This window comes from Phalacrocorax carbo, chromosome 19, assembly GCF_963921805.1.
Source record: "Phalacrocorax carbo chromosome 19, bPhaCar2.1, whole genome shotgun sequence".
Lineage (NCBI taxonomy): Eukaryota > Metazoa > Chordata > Aves > Suliformes > Phalacrocoracidae > Phalacrocorax > Phalacrocorax carbo.
The window spans coordinates 4824786-4845700 of record NC_087531.1 but is presented as its reverse complement, the minus strand read 5'-3'; the positions used below and the strand labels follow the sequence as shown (position 1 = coordinate 4845700).

The 20915-nt window shown below is 52.4% G+C and overlaps 3 protein-coding genes across 3 annotated transcripts; all 3 read right to left on the bottom strand.

Moving 5' to 3' along the window:
* Positions 1–1366: 1366 nt before the first annotated feature.
* On the bottom strand, positions 1367–4033 carry LOC135316351 (adenosine 5'-monophosphoramidase HINT1-like). Its single transcript, XM_064469552.1, is given in 4 exon segments — positions 1367–1701; positions 2536–2640; positions 3749–3778; positions 3780–4033. Coding segments are annotated over 4 exon segments (450 nt in total). The 5' UTR covers positions 3930–4033; the 3' UTR covers positions 1367–1536.
* Positions 4034–9066: 5033 nt separating this feature from the next.
* Positions 9067–11715, bottom strand: LOC135316358 (adenosine 5'-monophosphoramidase HINT1-like). Its single transcript, XM_064469559.1, is given in 4 exon segments — positions 9067–9386; positions 10221–10325; positions 11434–11463; positions 11465–11715. Coding segments are annotated over 4 exon segments (450 nt in total). The 5' UTR covers positions 11615–11715; the 3' UTR covers positions 9067–9221.
* Positions 11716–16731: 5016 nt separating this feature from the next.
* On the bottom strand, positions 16732–19411 carry LOC135316343 (adenosine 5'-monophosphoramidase HINT1-like). Its single transcript, XM_064469542.1, is given in 4 exon segments — positions 16732–17071; positions 17906–18010; positions 19119–19148; positions 19150–19411. Coding segments are annotated over 4 exon segments (450 nt in total). The 5' UTR covers positions 19300–19411; the 3' UTR covers positions 16732–16906.
* Positions 19412–20915: the final 1504 nt, after the last annotated feature.

Sequence of the window (20915 nt, the reverse complement as noted above, 5' to 3'; positions counted from 1 at the left end):
ATGCACTTCAGCTCGACCAGAAGGCCCTTACTCAGCCATGCTGGTCTCCTGCCCTCCTTGCCTGATTTCTTAACGCATGGGAATCGAGAGCTCTTCTGCTCAAAGAAAAACAGCCTTAAAGAGCTGCCAGCTCCCTTCTGCTCCTTTATCCCTGAGCACAGTTTCCCAGGGGGTCCCATCCACTTGCTCTTTAAACACCTGAAATCTCACTCTCCTAAAATTCAAGGTCTTGACTTTACTCTTCACCTGTGAGTGTGATGCTTCTGGTAGCTGAAGTAAGAACGCTTCGTCAACATCCTCCCCTTGATCGGGCGGCCTATAGTAGACACCAACCACGAGGTTTCCCTTGTTGGCTTGGCCTCTAATTTTCACCCATGCATCGCTGTCTTTCAAAGACAGCTTATTTAAGAACAGGTTGGCAAACATCTGTCAGAAACAATACAGGTAGAGTTTTTTCTGCCTTGGGACAGGGGCATACAACAGGTGATACCTGGAAGCTTTCTTCAATCCTTATTTTTTCTATTAGTCTAGGACTGTCAGTTGTTGATGCTATTATTATGCAATACAATCATGCCTTTTTATATGCAAACAGATGCAAAAGAGGGAGGACAGCAAGGCATCAAACACACAGCACATCCTGCACTGGATCTGGCTGGAATGGAGTTAGCTTTCCCCATAGCAGCCCTCATAGTGCTGTGTTTTGTAGTAGTAGCTAGAAGGGTGTTGATAACACACCAATGTTTTGGCTACCGCTGAGCAGTGCTCCCACAGCACGGAGGCTCTCTCTCCAACCACCCCACCCCAAAAGTCCAGTAAGCTGTGGGTGGGCAAGAGGTTGGGAGGGGACAGAGCCAGGACAGCTGACCCAAATTGACAAAAACAAAAATAAAGAAATCTTCCACTGTGCTATGGAAGCACCGCAGCTGCCATTCAGACTGATTGTTTGCTCCTGCCATAGCCCTCCTCGCCAGAAAAGGGATATCAACAGGGCCTTATCACATGGCCGTTGATAAAGTACTCTGACAGGAGTTGGATGCTCCCGACACAGCGCACTGTGCCAAAACCACCCCTGTATGGCATGCCTGTAGCGTCACATACAGTATTTTCTAAGGTATTAGCAGCAGCCCACACTGGCTTTATGCACATTTGCATACCACTTCCAAAAAGATAAGAGTTTGCCTCCTACAAGACGCAGGAGACTGCAAAGTGGTTCCAGCGTCACGCTTCATGTGACTGGGCAAATCACTGTCTGTCTATAGAACACTGTTAACAGACTGAAACATTCCACATACATACACTCCGGCGAGACGCCATTTTAACTTGCAGAACTGTTTCCCTCAGTAAGACGCACAAGACAGAGGTGATATCCCCATGCTAAATCTTTATTGTGCAACTGCTGCTCAGAACTTCTGTTACCTTCCACAGACACACGTCACAAAAAATTAGACATCAACAGTGGCTAGACTGAAGGGCAACAGACAAAATCCATTCAGTGGCGATTTGAACACACGCAGCAACTCTCGTGGTGCAAAAACCTTAGCCAGGCGGCCAGCCCAACTGACAGCCACCCAGAATATGTAGATGTACGTGACAGACAGACCGCCCACCCTCACACCCTTCATCCACAACCATCCGGAATCCATTGGTCGGGCCCAGGTGAGCAGCAGGCTTCTTGCCAACAATCATTAAATGCCCAAGGCGCTGGAGAAGGAAGCACAAAACCATAAATAAACAAAATAAAAAGCCACACACAAAGAGGGGAGAGGGCAGTTAGGGAAGGAATGAGAGCAGAGAACCACCCACCCAGAGAAACCAGTCAGCCAATTCCTAGCAATTCGACCACTGCGCTTCAAGTTACTGTCTGTCTGCCTGCAACCAACATTTTCCAAGCAAAGCTACAAAGACCAATTATGCATGCTACAAGGGTGGTGGTGGTGGTGGGAACCCAAAAACAACAGAAAAACCAGCTATGCAATTTTTTTCAAGCTAGACAGTAACAGACTACAAAACAGCCACAGAAGCCAAGCTTGTCTCCGGGTTAAAGCCCCCATTATATCTTCAGGCAACATAAGCCATCCTGGTGGAAAATAAGCTTTAGCCTGCCTTTTGCATGGGTTTACAAAGTCTTTGAACTTGACTTTTATAGCTAAAAGTGAACCACCCAGCACCTCTCAAACAGCTTTGCCCCTCCTCACCCCTGACCTGCCAAAATCCCCAAGCCCTCTTTCTCTGTATTAGAAGAAGTACTACTACCCTTACTCTAAACCACGACAGTAGGCATCAGACTGCGCTCCAAAACAACACTGTGTTTTGCACCAGAAGTACATACCCAGGGACGAGCATTGCTTTAGATCACTACTTTTAGGCAAAAAGCTCAATTCCATTACAAGCTAGAGGCAAAGGATTATAGCGCCAGAAAAAACAAAGTAGCCTACTGTGCCCTATCAAGCGGAAAAGAGGGGATGGGAAAGACTACTAGACTAGGAACTAATTACAGGTACGGTTTAGCGCACAGCAAGCTTCCACGGTACTTACAGATTCACCAGAATCTTCTGCTTCAGATAACATGATGATTGGCTCCTTAGGCACGACTAGGAAAAGCATCGGAGCTTGGGGTGAAAGATCATGGAACGCAAGGCACTGGAGGAAGAGTAGACAGTTAAAACGTAATTGGCTTCAGAGAAAGGTACCTTCAGAGAAACCTACCTTCAAAAGCAGAAGACATCCCTAACTGGTAATCCTCAGCATTTTAATAAAAAATAAATTATACGGGATACTAACTTCAAGTTAATGTCGCACAGGCAACGGCTGCATTTTTCCCCACGGTCCAAGGAGCTCGACCTAGTTCTTAGCACGTTGTGCTGCACCAGCATCCGTGAACCTTGCAAGCATGCTGTTATCACAGTCCCACGTCACCACAGAAACAAGGCCTGGGAAGCTTCTCCAGCCTGCAGGGGGACCGGTCTCTAGACGTACCTTGTTGGTTTGTTTGTTGGTTGTTTTTGTTTGTTGTTTTTGGTTTTAATGAAAAGTAAGAGGAGCTGTAACTCCTTGCTTTCATAAACCAGTGTGGGGGCTCAGAACTAAAGCCTAGCACAGCAGAGGTGTGAAATCGCTAAAATGCTATTACAAGGCCTCATCGAGACCTGCATTTCTCCTATGCAGAACTAACTCATTACGGTCACTACTCAGACGTTCACTCTTTACATACACACACAGACAGATCTGGAATCCCCGAGGAGACTGACTGCGTGTGCTTAATCTAAGGCTTCCAGACCGCCATCCTACACGAGGTAGGATCACTCCCATCCCTCGGCAGCAAACTTTGCACGACTTGCAGTGCCAAAGGGATATGACGCGGCAAACGCCTGCGCCTGCCGCCAAGTGCGTCACCGCCAGAGGCCCTCCTCTACGCGCGCGCACGACACGGTAGGGCTGCGAACCGAGGCGAGCCGGAAAGCACCAGGAACCCAGCGCGGGCCGCGGCAGCCGAGGGGCATGGGGGTGGGGCACCGAAGAAGCGCGATGTTTTAGGGGTGGTGCAGTAGAGAGCGCCACAACCCACAGAGGCCCCGTCCGTCCCCGCTCCCCCACCCACCCGCAGCAACGCCGCCACCCGCCCTGCCGCGCTCACGGGCACCGCGCAACGGGTCCTCGGCTCAGGGTGCCTGCGAGCGCGGGGGGAAAGGGAGGGAAGCGGGGGAAGGGAAGGGAAGAGGAACCGCGCACAGAGCAAAGCCGCGGCTACCTCCTCGTCCTCGTAGATGACGTTGGCGGGGAAGCGCCTTGCCGACGACCTTTCCGAAGACAGTAGTGGCGCCACCAGGCCGGGCAGCCCGCGCCCCAAACGATCTCGTCGGCCACGACAACGCCCGTTGTCGCCCCCGCTCTTCCTCCACTCGGCCAGGCCCTCCCTCCGCGGCGCCCATTGGGCCGCCGGATCGCCGCCGGCCGATCCCGCGTCTCGATTGGCTGTCTCGTCTGTCGATTTCACTTGTCCCCGCCCCCTTGGCGAGTCCGCCCTCGTCGACCTGGTGCTTACCGGGGCTCAGGGAGTTTGCGTGCCCTCGGGGCGCGGAGGGATCCGACCTGGGGGTGAAGGGAGAAGGCGCTGGGCGAGTCCGCGGAGGGGTCTGTGTCGTGTGGTGCTCTGACCCTGTGGGCGGGCAACGAGGTCTCAGAAGAGGCTGTCGTAGCCAGAAGCGCTATTTATTGTTATTTATTACCGCATCAAGTCCACCCCAAACGTGCTTGTGGCTTTTTGGTGCTGCTCCCTCCAGTCAAATGCCTGCTTTGGCCAGGGCAGGCCTTAACTTTTCAGAACGTTCTGCAGAACCAACAGAAGTTGCTCTCAATTGTTCCCTGAAAGCCCCACCTCAATTGCAGACGTTTCTAAGCTGCACGCCTCCTGGGACAAAATAAAACAGAAAGCGCGTGTTCAGCACTGGTGGCTTGAGGGCTGGAGGGCAGATCAAGGTAGGATTTGCGCTAAGCTGGGTAGGAGGCTTTGAGAAAAAAAGGCAGTGCCCCCACAGCTGCCCAAAGGTGATCTGTGGTGCCCTGCTCCCCCGGGGATGGCGAGCAATTTGATTGGTCTACACAACTGTACCGGAACATATATAAACCCTGATTTCCTCTATATCGGGCTAAGGATATCCTTAGCCTTCTCTGCGGCAAGGGCGCATTGTCGGCTCGTGTTCAACTTGGTGTCCACCGGGAGCCCCCCGCGCCCTTTTCTGCAAAGCTGCTTTCCAGCCGGTCAGCCTCCAGCATGTGCTGGTGCATGGGGTCGTTCCTCCCCAGGCGCAGGACTTTGCACTTCCCCTTGTTGAACCGCACGAGGCTCCTGCCTGCCCATTTCTGCAGCCTGTCGAGGTCTCTCTGGACGGCAGCACAACCCTCTGGTGTATCAGCCACGCCTCCTGGTTTCGTATCATCAGCAAACTCGCTGAGGGTACAGCCTGCCTACCCATCATCCAGATCGTTAGGTAGGATGTTGAACAGGATCGGACCCAGCACTGACCCCCGGGGTACACCGCTAGTTACTGGCCTCCAACTCGACTTCATGCTGCTGATCACCACCCTCTGGGCCCAGCTGTTCAGCCCAGTTTTCAATCCACCCCACTGTCTGCTCATCCAGCCCATACTTCATCAGCTTCTCTATGAGGATCTTACAGGAGACAGTGTCAAAAGCCTTCCTGAAGGCTAGGTAGGCAATGTCCGCTGCTCTCCCCTCATCTACCAAGCCAGTCGTTTCATCACAGAAGGTTATCGGGCCAGTCAAGCATGCCTCCCGCCCTTGGCGAATCCATGCTGACTATTCCTGATGACCCTCTTCTCCTTCACGCGCCTGGGAGTGGTTTCCAGGATTAGCTGCTCCATCACCTTCGCAGGGATCGAGGTGAGGCTGACCAGCTCGTCGTTCCCCGGGCCCTCTTTCTTGCCCTTCTTGAAGAGAGGGGTGACATTTGCATTCCTCCAGTCCTCAGGCACCTCTCCCAATCACCACGATCGAGCAAAGATTATCGAGAGCGGCTTCACAATGACATCTGCCTGCTCCCCCAGCGCTCATGCGCGCATCCCATCAGGGCCCGTGGACTTATGTACTTCTGGTTTGCTTAAGTACTCCCTGACCAGATCCTCTTCTACCAAGGGTACATCCTCCTTGCTCCAGACTTTCCCCCTGGTCTCTGGGGCCTGGGATTTCCAAAGGCTGGTCTTGCTAGCAAAGACTGAGGCAAAGGAGGCATTCAGTCATAGAATCAGAGAACGGTTTGGGTAGGAAGGGACCTTTTAAAGATTGTCTAGCCCAACCCCTCTGCAATGGGCAGGGACATCTTTCAGTTGCTCAAAGCCCCGTCCAACCTGACCTTGAACACTTCCGACGATGGGGCATCCACAACTTCTCTGGGCAACCTGTTTTACAGTGTCTCACCACCCTCGTTGTAAAAAAAAAAATAAAAAAATGTCTTCCTTATTTCCAACCTAAACCTACCATCTTTTAGTTTAAATCCCTTACCCCCTGTCCTGTCACTACAGGCCCTGGTAAAAAAGTCTCTCTCCATCTTTCTTATAAGCCCCCTTTAAGTATTGAAAGGCCTCAATGAGGTCACCCAGGAGCCTCCTCTTCTCCTCAGCCTTTCGTCACAGGAGAGGTGTTCCGGCCCTCTGACCGTTTTCGTGGCCCTCCTCTGGACCTGCTCTAATAGGTCCACGTCCTTCTTGTACTGGGAACCCCAGAGCTGGACGTGGTACTCCAGGTGGGGTCTCACGAGAGCAGAGTGGGAGAATCACCCCCCTCGACCTGCTGGCCACGCTTCTTTTTACGTGGCCCAGAATTTGATTGGCTTTCTGGGCTGCAAGCGCACGCTGCCAGCTCACGTCCAATTTTTCGTCCACCACTATCCCCAAGTCCTTCTCTGCAGGACTGCTCTCAATCCACTCGTCACCCAGTCTGTACTGATATTGGGGACTACCCCGACCCAGGTGCAGGACCTTGCCCTTGGCCTTGTGGAACTGCATGAGGATCACACGGGCCCACTTCTCCAGCCCGCCAAGGCCCCTCTGGATGGCATTCCTTCCCTCTGGAGTATCAACTGCAACACTCAGCTTGGTGGCATCCGCAACCTTGCTGAGGGTGCACTCAATACCACTAGCTGTGTCATTAGTGAAGATATTAAACAGCATCGGTCCCAGTACGGACCCTTGAGGGACACCACTCATTACTGCTTTCCATTTGGACATTGAGCCGTTGATGGTAACTCTTTGGATGCAGCCATCCGACCAATTCCTTATCCACCAAACAGTCCTGCCCTCAAATCCATCTCTCTCCAATTCAGAGGCAAGAACGTTGTGGGGGACCGTGTCAAAGGCCTTACAGAAGTCCAGGTAGAGGGCATCAGTTGCTCTTCCCTTGTCCACTGATGCAGTCACTCCATCGCAGAAGGCCACTAGAGTAGTCAGGCACGATTTGCCCTTGGTGAAGCCACGGTGGCTTTCTGCAATCACCTCGCTGTCTTCCCTATGCTTCGACATAGCTTCCAGGAGAATCTGCTCCATGATTATACCGGGCACAGGGGTGAGGCTGACTGGTCGGTCGTTCCCAGGGTCCGCCTTTTTAAAAATGGGTGTGATGTTCCCTTCTCTCCAGTCACTTGGGTCTTTGCTTGACTGCCATGACTTTTCAAATACGATGGACAGGGACTTAGCAACTACGTCTGCCAGTTCCCTCAGGACCCTGGGATGCATCTCGTCAGGTCCCATGGACTTGTGTATGTTCAGGTTCCTCAGGTGGCCTCGAACCGGATCGTCTCCTACGATGGGAGGGACTTTGGTCCCCCAGTCCCTGCCTTGAGGTTCAGGGACTTGAGAGATGTGGGAAGAGTGATTGCCAGTGAAAACGGAGGCAAAAAAACCATCGTGGACTACCTCAGCCTTCTCCATGTCGGTTGTCGCTAGATCTCCTGTCTTATTTATGGGAGTGGGCTTGTGCGTGCATGTGTGCGTACACACGTTTTCTTTTGCCTTTTCTGACCAACGCACCTGTAGAAGCCCTTCTTATGATTCTTCACACCCCTTGCCAAATTCAGCTCCAGCTGTGCCTCAGCTTTCCTGATCCCATCCCTACACACCCGGGCAGCATCCCTATATTCTTCCCAGGATGCGTGCCCCTGCTTCCACTGCCTATGCACTTCAGCTTGACCAGAAGGCCCTTACTCAGCCATGCTGGTCTCCTGCCCTCCTTGCCTGATTTCTTAACGCATGGGAATCGAGAGCTCTTCTGCTCAAAGAAAAACAGCCTTAAAGAGCTGCCAGCTCCCTTCTGCTCCTTTATCCCTGAGCACAGTTTCCCAGGGGGTCCCATCCACTTGCTCTTTAAACACCTGAAATCTCACTCTCCTAAAATTCAAGGTCTTGACTTTACTCTTCACCTGTGAGTGTGATGCTTCTGGTAGCTGAAGTAAGAACGCTTCGTCAACATCCTCCCCTTGATCGGGCGGCCTATAGTAGACACCAACCACGAGGTTTCCCTTGTTGGCTTGGCCTCTAATTTTCACCCATGCATTGCTGTCTTTCAAAGACAGCTTATTTAAGAACAGGTTGGCAAACATCTGTCAGAAACAATACAGGTAGAGTTTTTTCTGCCTTGGGACAGGGGCATACAACAGGTGATACCTGGAAGCTTTCTTCAATCCTTATTTTTTCTATTAGTCTAGGACTGTCAGTTGTTGATGCTATTATTATGCAATACAATCATGCCTTTTTATATGCAAACAGATGCAAAAGAGGGAGGACAGCAAGGCATCAAACACACAGCACATCCTGCACTGGATCTGGCTGGAATGGAGTTAGCTTTCCCCATAGCAGCCCTCATAGTGCTGTGTTTTGTAGTAGTAGCTAGAAGGGTGTTGATAACACACCAATGTTTTGGCTACCGCTGAGCAGTGCTCCCACAGCACGGAGGCTCTCTCTCCAACCACCCCACCCCAAAAGTCCAGTAAGCTGTGGGTGGGCAAGAGGTTGGGAGGGGACAGAGCCAGGACAGCTGACCCAAATTGACAAAAACAAAAATAAAGAAATCTTCCACTGTGCTATGGAAGCACCGCAGCTGCCATTCAGACTGATTGTTTGCTCCTGCCATAGCCCTCCTCGCCAGAAAAGGGATATCAACAGGGCCTTATCACATGGCCGTTGATAAAGTACTCTGACAGGAGTTGGATGCTCCCGACACAGCGCACTGTGCCAAAACCACCCCTGTATGGCATGCCTGTAGCGTCACATACAGTATTTTCTAAGGTATTAGCAGCAGCCCACACTGGCTTTATGCACATTTGCATACCACTTCCAAAAAGATAAGAGTTTGCCTCCTACAAGACGCAGGAGACTGCAAAGTGGTTCCAGCGTCACGCTTCATGTGACTGGGCAAATCACTGTCTGTCTATAGAACACTGTTAACAGACTGAAACATTCCACATACATACACTCCGGCGAGACGCCATTTTAACTTGCAGAACTGTTTCCCTCAGTAAGACGCACAAGACAGAGGTGATATCCCCATGCTAAATCTTTATTGTGCAACTGCTGCTCAGAACTTCTGTTACCTTCCACAGACACACGTCACAAAAAATTAGACATCAACAGTGGCTAGACTGAAGGGCAACAGACAAAATCCATTCAGTGGCGATTTGAACACACGCAGCAACTCTCGTGGTGCAAAAACCTTAGCCAGGCGGCCAGCCCAACTGACAGCCACCCAGAATATGTAGATGTACGTGACAGACAGACCGCCCACCCTCACACCCTTCATCCACAACCATCCGGAATCCATTGGTCGGGCCCAGGTGAGCAGCAGGCTTCTTGCCAACAATCATTAAATGCCCAAGGTGCTGGAGAAGGAAGCACAAAACCATAAATAAACAAAATAAAAAGCCACACACAAAGAGGGGAGAGGGCAGTTAGGGAAGGAATGAGAGCAGAGAACCACCCACCCAGAGAAACCAGTCAGCCAATTCCTAGCAATTCGACCACTGCGCTTCAAGTTACTGTCTGTCTGCCTGCAACCAACATTTTCCAAGCAAAGCTACAAAGACCAATTATGCATGCTACAAGGGTGGTGGTGGTGGTGGGAACCCAAAAACAACAGAAAAACCAGCTATGCAATTTTTTTCAAGCTAGACAGTAACAGACTACAAAACAGCCACAGAAGCCAAGCTTGTCTCCGGGTTAAAGCCCCCATTATATCTTCAGGCAACATAAGCCATCCTGGTGGAAAATAAGCTTTAGCCTGCCTTTTGCATGGGTTTACAAAGTCTTTGAACTTGACTTTTATAGCTAAAAGTGAACCACCCAGCACCTCTCAAACAGCTTTGCCCCTCCTCACCCCTGACCTGCCAAAATCCCCAAGCCCTCTTTCTCTGTATTAGAAGAAGTACTACTACCCTTACTCTAAACCACGACAGTAGGCATCAGACTGCGCTCCAAAACAACACTGTGTTTTGCACCAGAAGTACATACCCAGGGACGAGCATTGCTTTAGATCACTACTTTTAGGCAAAAAGCTCAATTCCATTACAAGCTAGAGGCAAAGGATTATAGCGCCAGAAAAAACAAAGTAGCCTACTGTGCCCTATCAAGCGGAAAAGAGGGGATGGGAAAGACTACTAGACTAGGAACTAATTACAGGTACGGTTTAGCGCACAGCAAGCTTCCACGGTACTTACAGATTCACCAGAATCTTCTGCTTCAGATAACATGATGATTGGCTCCTTAGGCACGACTAGGAAAAGCATCAGAGCTTGGGGTGAAAGATCATGGAACGCAAGGCACTGGAGGAAGAGTAGACAGTTAAAACGTAATTGGCTTCAGAGAAAGGTACCTTCAGAGAAACCTACCTTCAAAAGCAGAAGACATCCCTAACTGGTAATCCTCAGCATTTTAATAAAAAATAAATTATACGGGATACTAACTTCAAGTTAATGTCGCACAGGCAACGGCTGCATTTTTCCCCACGGTCCAAGGAGCTCGACCTAGTTCTTAGCACGTTGTGCTGCACCAGCATCCGTGAACCTTGCAAGCATGCTGTTATCACAGTCCCACGTCACCACAGAAACAAGGCCTGGGAAGCTTCTCCAGCCTGCAGGGGGACCGGTCTCTAGACGTACCTTGTTGGTTTGTTTGTTGGTTGTTTTTGTTTGTTGTTTTTGGTTTTAATGAAAAGTAAGAGGAGCTGTAACTCCTTGCTTTCATAAACCAGTGTGGGGGCTCAGAACTAAAGCCTAGCACAGCAGAGGTGTGAAATCGCTAAAATGCTATTACAAGGCCTCATCGAGACCTGCATTTCTCCTATGCAGAACTAACTCATTACGGTCACTACTCAGACGTTCACTCTTTACATACACACACAGACAGATCTGGAATCCCCGAGGAGACTGACTGCGTGTGCTTAATCTAAGGCTTCCAGACCGCCATCCTACACGAGGTAGGATCACTCCCATCCCTCGGCAGCAAACTTTGCACGACTTGCAGTGCCAAAGGGATATGACGCGGCAAACGCCTGCGCCTGCCGCCAAGTGCGTCACCGCCAGAGGCCCTCCTCTACGCGCGCGCACGACACGGTAGGGCTGCGAACCGAGGCGAGCCGGAAAGCACCAGGAACCCAGCGCGGGCCGCGGCAGCCGAGGGGCATGGGGGTGGGGCACCGAAGAAGCGCGATGTTTTAGGGGTGGTGCAGTAGAGAGCGCCACAACCCACAGAGGCCCCGTCCGTCCCCGCTCCCCCACCCACCCGCAGCAACGCCGCCACCCGCCCTGCCGCGCTCACGGGCACCGCGCAACGGGTCCTCGGCTCAGGGTGCCTGCGAGCGCGGGGGGAAAGGGAGGGAAGCGGGGGAAGGGAAGGGAAGAGGAACCGCGCACAGAGCAAAGCCGCGGCTACCTCCTCGTCCTCGTAGATGACGTTGGCGGGGAAGCGCCTTGCCGACGACCTTTCCGAAGACAGTAGTGGCGCCACCAGGCCGGGCAGCCCGCGCCCCAAACGATCTCGTCGGCCACGACAACGCCCGTTGTCGCCCCCGCTCTTCCTCCACTCGGCCAGGCCCTCCCTCCGCGGCGCCCATTGGGCCGCCGGATCGCCGCCGGCCGATCCCGCGTCTCGATTGGCTGTCTCGTCTGTCGATTTCACTTGTCCCCGCCCCCTTGGCGAGTCCGCCCTCGCCGACCTGGTGCTTACCGGGGCTCAGGGAGTTTGCGTGCCCTCGGGGCGCGGAGGGATCCGACCTGGGGGTGAAGGGAGAAGGCGCTGGGCGAGTCCGCGGAGGGGTCTGTGTCGTGTGGTGCTCTGACCCTGTGGGCGGGCAACGAGGTCTCAGAAGAGGCTGTCGTAGCCAGAAGCGCTATTTATTGTTATTTATTACCGCATCAAGTCCACCCCAAACGTGCTTGTGGCTTTTTGGTGCTGCTCCCTCCAGTCAAATGCCTGCTTTGGCCAGGGCAGGCCTTAACTTTTCAGAACGTTCTGCAGAACCAACAGAAGTTGCTCTCAATTGTTCCCTGAAAGCCCCACCTCAATTGCAGACGTTTCTAAGCTGCACGCCTCCTGGGACAAAATAAAACAGAAAGCGCGTGTTCAGCACTGGTGGCTTGAGGGCTGGAGGGCAGATCAAGGTAGGATTTGCGCTAAGCTGGGTAGGAGGCTTTGAGAAAAAAAGGCAGTGCCCCCACAGCTGCCCAAAGGTGATCTGTGGTGCCCTGCTCCCCCGGGGATGGCGAGCAATTTGATTGGTCTACACAACTGTACCGGAACATATATAAACCCTGATTTCCTCTATATCGGGCTAAGGATATCCTTAGCCTTCTCTGCGGCAAGGGCGCATTGTCGGCTCGTGTTCAACTTGGTGTCCACCGGGAGCCCCCCGCGCCCTTTTCTGCAAAGCTGCTTTCCAGCCGGTCAGCCTCCAGCATGTGCTGGTGCATGGGGTCGTTCCTCCCCAGGCGCAGGACTTTGCACTTCCCCTTGTTGAACCGCACGAGGCTCCTGCCTGCCCATTTCTGCAGCCTGTCGAGGTCTCTCTGGACGGCAGCACAACCCTCTGGTGTATCAGCCACGCCTCCTGGTTTCGTATCATCAGCAAACTCGCTGAGGGTACAGCCTGCCTACCCATCATCCAGATCGTTAGGTAGGATGTTGAACAGGATCGGACCCAGCACTGACCCCCGGGGTACACCGCTAGTTACTGGCCTCCAACTCGACTTCATGCTGCTGATCACCACCCTCTGGGCCCAGCTGTTCAGCCCAGTTTTCAATCCACCCCACTGTCTGCTCATCCAGCCCATACTTCATCAGCTTCTCTATGAGGATCTTACAGGAGACAGTGTCAAAAGCCTTCCTGAAGGCTAGGTAGGCAATGTCCGCTGCTCTCCCCTCATCTACCAAGCCAGTCGTTTCATCACAGAAGGTTATCGGGCCAGTCAAGCATGCCTCCCGCCCTTGGCGAATCCATGCTGACTATTCCTGATGACCCTCTTCTCCTTCACGCGCCTGGGAGTGGTTTCCAGGATTAGCTGCTCCATCACCTTCGCAGGGATCGAGGTGAGGCTGACCAGCTCGTCGTTCCCCGGGCCCTCTTTCTTGCCCTTCTTGAAGAGAGGGGTGACATTTGCATTCCTCCAGTCCTCAGGCACCTCTCCCAATCACCACGATCGAGCAAAGATTATCGAGAGCGGCTTCACAATGACATCTGCCTGCTCCCCCAGCGCTCATGCGCGCATCCCATCAGGGCCCGTGGACTTATGTACTTCTGGTTTGCTTAAGTACTCCCTGACCAGATCCTCTTCTACCAAGGGTACATCCTCCTTGCTCCAGACTTTCCCCCTGGTCTCTGGGGCCTGGGATTTCCAAAGGCTGGTCTTGCTAGCAAAGACTGAGGCAAAGGAGGCATTCAGTCATAGAATCAGAGAACGGTTTGGGTAGGAAGGGACCTTTTAAAGATTGTCTAGCCCAACCCCTCTGCAATGGGCAGGGACATCTTTCAGTTGCTCAAAGCCCCGTCCAACCTGACCTTGAACACTTCCGACGATGGGGCATCCACAACTTCTCTGGGCAACCTGTTTTACAGTGTCTCACCACCCTCGTTGTTAAAAAAAAAATAAAAAAATGTCTTCCTTATTTCCAACCTAAACCTACCATCTTTTAGTTTAAATCCCTTACCCCCTGTCCTGTCACTACAGGCCCTGGTAAAAAAGTCTCTCTCCATCTTTCTTATAAGCCCCCTTTAAGTATTGAAAGGCCTCAATGAGGTCACCCAGGAGCCTCCTCTTCTCCTCAGCCTTTCGTCACAGGAGAGGTGTTCCGGCCCTCTGACCGTTTTTGTGGCCCTCCTCTGGACCTGCTCTAATAGGTCCACGTCCTTCTTGTACTGGGAACCCCAGAGCTGGACGTGGTACTCCAGGTGGGGTCTCACGAGAGCAGAGTGGGAGAATCACCCCCCTCGACCTGCTGGCCACGCTTCTTTTTACGTGGCCCAGAATTTGATTGGCTTTCTGGGCTGCAAGCGCACGCTGCCAGCTCACGTCCAATTTTTTGTCCACCACTATCCCCAAGTCCTTCTCTGCAGGACTGCTCTCAATCCACTCGTCACCCAGTCTGTACTGATATTGGGGACTACCCCGACCCAGGTGCAGGACCTTGCCCTTGGCCTTGTGGAACTGCATGAGGATCACACGGGCCCACTTCTCCAGCCTGCCAAGGCCCCTCTGGATGGCATTCCTTCCCTCTGGAGTATCAACTGCAACACTCAGCTTGGTGGCATCCGCAACCTTGCTGAGGGTGCACTCAATACCACTAGCTGTGTCATTAGTGAAGATATTAAACAGCATCGGTCCCAGTACGGACCCTTGAGGGACACCACTCGTTACTGCTTTCCATTTGGACATTGAGCCGTTGATGGTAACTCTTTGGATGCAGCCATCCAACCAATTCCTTATCCACCAAACAGTCCTGCCCTCAAATCCATCTCTCTCCAATTCAGAGGCAAGAACGTTGTGGGGGACCGTGTCAAAGGCCTTACAGAAGTCCAGGTAGAGGGCATCAGTTGCTCTTCCCTTGTCCACTGATGCAGTCACTCCATCGCAGAAGACCACTAGAGTAGTCAGGCACGATTTGCCCTTGGTGAAGCCACGGTGGCTTTCTGCAATCACCTCGCTGTCTTCCCTATGCTTCGACATAGCTTCCAGGAGAATCTGCTCCATGATTATACCGGGCACAGAGGTGAGGCTGACTGGTTGGTCGTTCCCAGGGTCCGCCTTTTTAAAAATGGGTGTGATGTTCCCTTCTCTCCAGTCACTTGGGTCTTTGCTTGACTGCCATGACTTTTCAAATACGATGGACAGGGACTTAGCAACTACGTCTGCCAGTTCCCTCAGGACCCTGGGATGCATCTCGTCAGGTCCCATGGACTTGTGTATGTTCAGGTTCCTCAGGTGGCCTCGAACCGGATCGTCTCCTACGATGGGAGGGACTTTGGTCCCCCAGTCCCTGCCTTGAGGTTCAGGGACTTGAGAGATGTGGGAAGAGTGATTGCCAGTGAAAACGGAGGCAAAAAAACCATCGTGGACTACCTCAGCCTTCTCCATGTCGGTTGTCGCTAGATCTCCTGTCTTATTTATGGGAGTGGGCTTGTGCGTGCATGTGTGCGTACACACGTTTTCTTTTGCCTTTTCTGACCAACGCACCTGTAGAAGCCCTTCTTATGATTCTTCACACCCCTTGCCAAATTCAGCTCCAGCTGTGCCTCAGCTTTCCTGATCCCATCCCTACACACCCGGGCAGCATCCCTATATTCTTCCCAGGATGCGTGCCCCTGCTTCCACTGCCTATGCACTTCAGCTCGACCAGAAGGCCCTTACTCAGCCATGCTGGTCTCCTGCCCTCCTTGCCTGATTTCTTAACGCATGGGAATCGAGAGCTCTTCTGCTCAAAGAAAAACAGCCTTAAAGAGCTGCCAGCTCCCTTCTGCTCCTTTATCCCTGAGCACAGTTTCCCAGGGGGTCCCATCCACTTGCTCTTTAAACACCTGAAATCTCACTCTCCTAAAATTCAAGGTCTTGACTTTACTCTTCACCTGTGAGTGTGATGCTTCTGGTAGCTGAAGTAAGAACGCTTCGTCAACATCCTCCCCTTGATCGGGCGGCCTATAGTAGACACCAACCACGAGGTTTCCCTTGTTGGCTTGGCCTCTAATTTTCACCCATGCATTGCTGTCTTTCAAAGACAGCTTATTTAAGAACAGGTTGGCAAACATCTGTCAGAAACAATACAGGTAGAGTTTTTTCTGCCTTGGGACAGGGGCATACAACAGGTGATACCTGGAAGCTTTCTTCAATCCTTATTTTTTCTATTAGTCTAGGACTGTCAGTTGTTGATGCTATTATTATGCAATACAATCATGCCTTTTTATATGCAAACAGATGCAAAAGAGGGAGGACAGCAAGGCATCAAACACACAGCACATCCTGCACTGGATCTGGCTGGAATGGAGTTAGCTTTCCCCATAGCAGCCCTCATAGTGCTGTGTTTTGTAGTAGTAGCTAGAAGGGTGTTGATAACACACCAATGTTTTGGCTACCGCTGAGCAGTGCTCCCACAGCACGGAGGCTCTCTCTCCAACCACCCCACCCCAAAAGTCCAGTAAGCTGTGGGTGGGCAAGAGGTTGGGAGGGGACAGAGCCAGGACAGCTGACCCAAATTGACAAAAACAAAAATAAAGAAATCTTCCACTGTGCTATGGAAGCACCGCAGCTGCCATTCAGACTGATTGTTTGCTCCTGCCATAGCCCTCCTCGCCAGAAAAGGGATATCAACAGGGCCTTATCACATGGCCATTGATAAAGTACTCTGACAGGAGTTGGATGCTCCCGACACAGTGCACTGTGCCAAAACCACCCCTGTATGGCATGCCTGTAGCGTCACATACAGTATTTTCTAAGGTATTAGCAGCAGCCCACACTGGCTTTATGCACATTTGCATACCACTTCCAAAAAGATAAGAGTTTGCCTCCTACAAGACGCAGGAGACTGCAAAGTGGTTCCAGCGTCACGCTTCATGTGACTGGGCAAATCACTGTCTGTCTATAGAACACTGTTAACAGACTGAAACATTCCACATACATACACTCCGGCGAGACGCCATTTTAACTTGCAGAACTGTTTCCCTCAGTAAGACGCACAAGACAGAGGTGATATCCCCATGCTAAATCTTTATTGTGCAACTGCTGCTCAGAACTTCTGTTACCTTCCACAGACACACGTCACAAAAAATTAGACATCAACAGTGGCTAGACTGAAGGGCAACAGACAAAATCCATTCAGTGGCGATTTGAACACACGCAGCAACTCTCGTGGTGCAAAAACCTTAGCCAGGCGGCCAGCCCAACTGACAGCCACCCAGAATATGTAGATGTACGTGACAGACAGACCGCCCACCCTCACACCCTTCATCCACAACCATCCGGAATCCATTGGTCGGGCCCAGGTGAGCAGCAGGCTTCTTGCCAACAATCATTAAATGCCCAAGGCGCTGGAGAAGGAAGCACAAAACCATAAATAAACAAAATAAAAAGCCACACACAAAGAGGGGAGAGGGCAGTTAGGGAAGGAATGAGAGCAGAGAACCACCCACCCAGAGAAACCAGTCAGCCAATTCCTAGCAATTCGACCACTGCGCTTCAAGTTACTGTCTGTCTGCCTGCAACCAACATTTTCCAAGCAAAGCTACAAAGACCAATTATGCATGCTACAAGGGTGGTGGTGGTGGTGGGAACCCAAAAACAACAGAAAAACCAGCTATGCAATTTTTTTCAAGCTAGACAGTAACAGACTACAAAACAGCCACAGAAGCCAAGCTTGTCTCCGGGTTAAAGCCCCCATTATATCTTCAGGCAACATAAGCCATCCTGGTGGAAAATAAGCTTTAGCCTGCCTTTTGCGTGGGTTTACAAAGTCTTTGAACTTGACTTTTATAGCTAAAAGTGAACCACCCAGCACCTCTCAAACAGCTTTGCCCCTCCTCACCCCTGACCTGCCAAAATCCCCAAGCCCTCTTTCTCTGTATTAGAAGAAGTACTACTACCCTTACTCTAAACCACGACAGTAGGCATCAGACTGCGCTCCAAAACAACACTGTGTTTTGCACCAGAAGTACATACCCAGGGACGAGCATTGCTTTAGATCACTACTTTTAGGCAAAAAGCTCAATTCCATTACAAGCTAGAGGCAAAGGATTATAGCGCCAGAAAAAACAAAGTAGCCTACTGTGCCCTATCAAGCGGAAAAGAGGGGATGGGAAAGACTACTAGACTAGGAACTAATTACAGGTACGGTTTAGCGCACAGCAAGCTTCCACGGTACTTACAGATTCACCAGAATCTTCTGCTTCAGATAACATGATGATTGGCTCCTTAGGCACGACTAGGAAAAGCATCGGAGCTTGGGGTGAAAGATCATGGAACGCAAGGCACTGGAGGAAGAGTAGACAGTTAAAACGTAATTGGCTTCAGAGAAAGGTACCTTCAGAGAAACCTACCTTCAAAAGCAGAAGACATCCCTAACTGGTAATCCTCAGCATTTTAATAAAAAATAAATTATACGGGATACTAACTTCAAGTTAATGTCGCACAGGCAACGGCTGCATTTTTCCCCACGGTCCAAGGAGCTCGACCTAGTTCTTAGCACGTTGTGCTGCACCAGCATCCGTGAACCTTGCAAGCATGCTGTTATCACAGTCCCACGTCACCACAGAAACAAGGCCTGGGAAGCTTCTCCAGCCTGCAGGGGGACCGGTCTCTAGACGTACCTTGTTGGTTTGTTTGTTGGTTGTTTTTGTTTGTTGTTTTTGGTTTTAATGAAAAGTAAGAGGAGCTGTAACTCCTTGCTTTCATAAACCAGTGTGGGGGCTCAGAACTAAAGCCTAGCACAGCAGAGGTGTGAAATCGCTAAAATGCTATTACAAGGCCTCATCGAGACCTGCATTTCTCCTATGCAGAACTAACTCATTACGGTCACTACTCAGACGTTCACTCTTTACATACACACACAGACAGATCTGGAATCCCCGAGGAGACTGACTGCGTGTGCTTAATCTAAGGCTTCCAGACCGCCATCCTACACGAGGTAGGATCACTCCCATCCCTCGGCAGCAAACTTTGCACGACTTGCAGTGCCAAAGGGATATGACGCGGCAAACGCCTGCGCCTGCCGCCAAGTGCGTCACCGCCAGAGGCCCCCCTCTACGCGCGCGCACGACACGGTAGGGCTGCGAACCGAGGCGAGCCGGAAAGCACCAGGAACCCAGCGCGGGCCGCGGCAGCCGAGGGGCATGGGGGTGGGGCACCGAAGAAGCGCGATGTTTTAGGGGTGGTGCAGTAGAGAGCGCCACAACCCACAGAGGCCCCGTCCGTCCCCGCTCCCCCACCCACCCGCAGCAACGCCGCCACCCGCCCTGCCGCGCTCACGGGCACCGCGCAACGGGTCCTCGGCTCAGGGTGCCTGCGAGCGCGGGGGGAAAGGGAGGGAAGCGGGGGAAGGGAAGGGAAGAGGAACCGCGCACAGAGCAAAGCCGCGGCTACCTCCTCGTCCTCGTAGATGACGTTGGCGGGGAAGCGCCTTGCCGACGACCTTTCCGAAGACAGTAGTGGCGCCACCAGGCCGGGCAGCCCGCACCCCAAACGATCTCGTCGGCCACGACAACGCCCGTTGTCGCCCCCGCTCTTCCTCCACTCGGCCAGGCCCTCCCTCCGCGGCGCCCATTGGGCCGCCGGATCGCCGCCGGCCGATCCCGCGTCTCGATTGGCTGTCTCGTCTGTCGATTTCACTTGTCCCCGCCCCCTTGGCGAGTCCGCCCTCGTCGACCTGGTGCTTACCGGGGCTCAGGGAGTTTGCGTGCCCTCGGGGCGCGGAGGGATCCGACCTGGGGGTGAAGGGAGAAGGCGCTGGGCGAGTCCGCGGAGGGGTCTGTGTCGTGTGGTGCTCTGACCCTGTGGGCGGGCAACGAGGTCTCAGAAGAGGCTGTCGTAGCCAGAAGCGCTATTTATTGTTATTTATTACCGCATCAAGTCCACCCCCAAACGTGCTTGTGGCTTTTTGGTGCTGCTCCCTCCAGTCAAATGCCTGCTTTGGCCAGGGCAGGCCTTAACTTTTCAGAACGTTCTGCAGAACCAACAGAAGTTGCTCTCAATTGTTCCCTGAAAGCCCCACCTCAATTGCAGACGTTTCTAAGCTGCACGCCTCCTGGGACAAAATAAAACAGAAAGCGCGTGTTCAGCACTGGTGGCTTGAGGGCTGGAGGGCAGATCAAGGTAGGATTTGCGCTAAGCTGGGTAGGAGGCTTTGAGAAAAAAAGGCAGTGCCCCCACAGCTGCCCAAAGGTGATCTGTGGTGCCCTGCTCCCCCGGGGATGGCGAGCAATTTGATTGGTCTACACAACTGTACCGGAACATATATAAACCCTGATTTCCTCTATATCGGGCTAAGGATATCCTTAGCCTTCTCTGCGGCAAGGGCGCATTGTCGGCTCGTGTTCAACTTGGTGTCCACCGGGAGCCCCCCGCGCCCTTTTCTGCAAAGCTGCTTTCCAGCCGGTCAGCCTCCAGCATGTGCTGGTGCATGGGGTCGTTCCTCCCCAGGCGCAGGACTTTGCACTTCCCCTTGTTGAACCGCACGAGGCTCCTGCCTGCCCATTTCTGCAGCCTGTCGAGGTCTCTCTGGACGGCAGCACAACCCTCTGGTGTATCAGCCACGCCTCCTGGTTTCGTATCATCAGCAAACTCGCTGAGGGTACAGCCTGCCTACCCATCATCCAGATCGTTAGGTAGGATGTTGAACAGGATCGGACCCAGCACTGACCCCCGGGGTACACCGCTAGTTACTGGCCTCCAACTCGACTTCATGCTGCTGATCACCACCCTCTGGGCCCAGCTGTTCAGCCCAGTTTTCAATCCACCCCACTGTCTGCTCATCCAGCCCATACTTCATCAGCTTCTCTATGAGGATCTTACAGGAGACAGTGTCAAAAGCCTTCCTGAAGGCTAGGTAGGCAATGTCCGCTGCTCTCCCCTCATCTACCAAGCCAGTCGTTTCATCACAGAAGGTTATCGGGCCAGTCAAGCATGCCTCCCGCCCTTGGCGAATCCATGCTGACTATTCCTGATGACCCTCTTCTCCTTCACGCGCCTGGGAGTGATTTCCTCCCCTTGATCGGGCGGTGTTGCTGTTTGCTTCTATGGGAGAACTTATCTTGGGCCGCATAGCTCCGGGACACAGGGCTCTACCCACCCTGGGGACAGTGATGCACAGACATCAATATGATGGATACAAAATATCCGTTTATTTAGCTGCCTCACACGCTTATATAGCTCTTGCGCTTC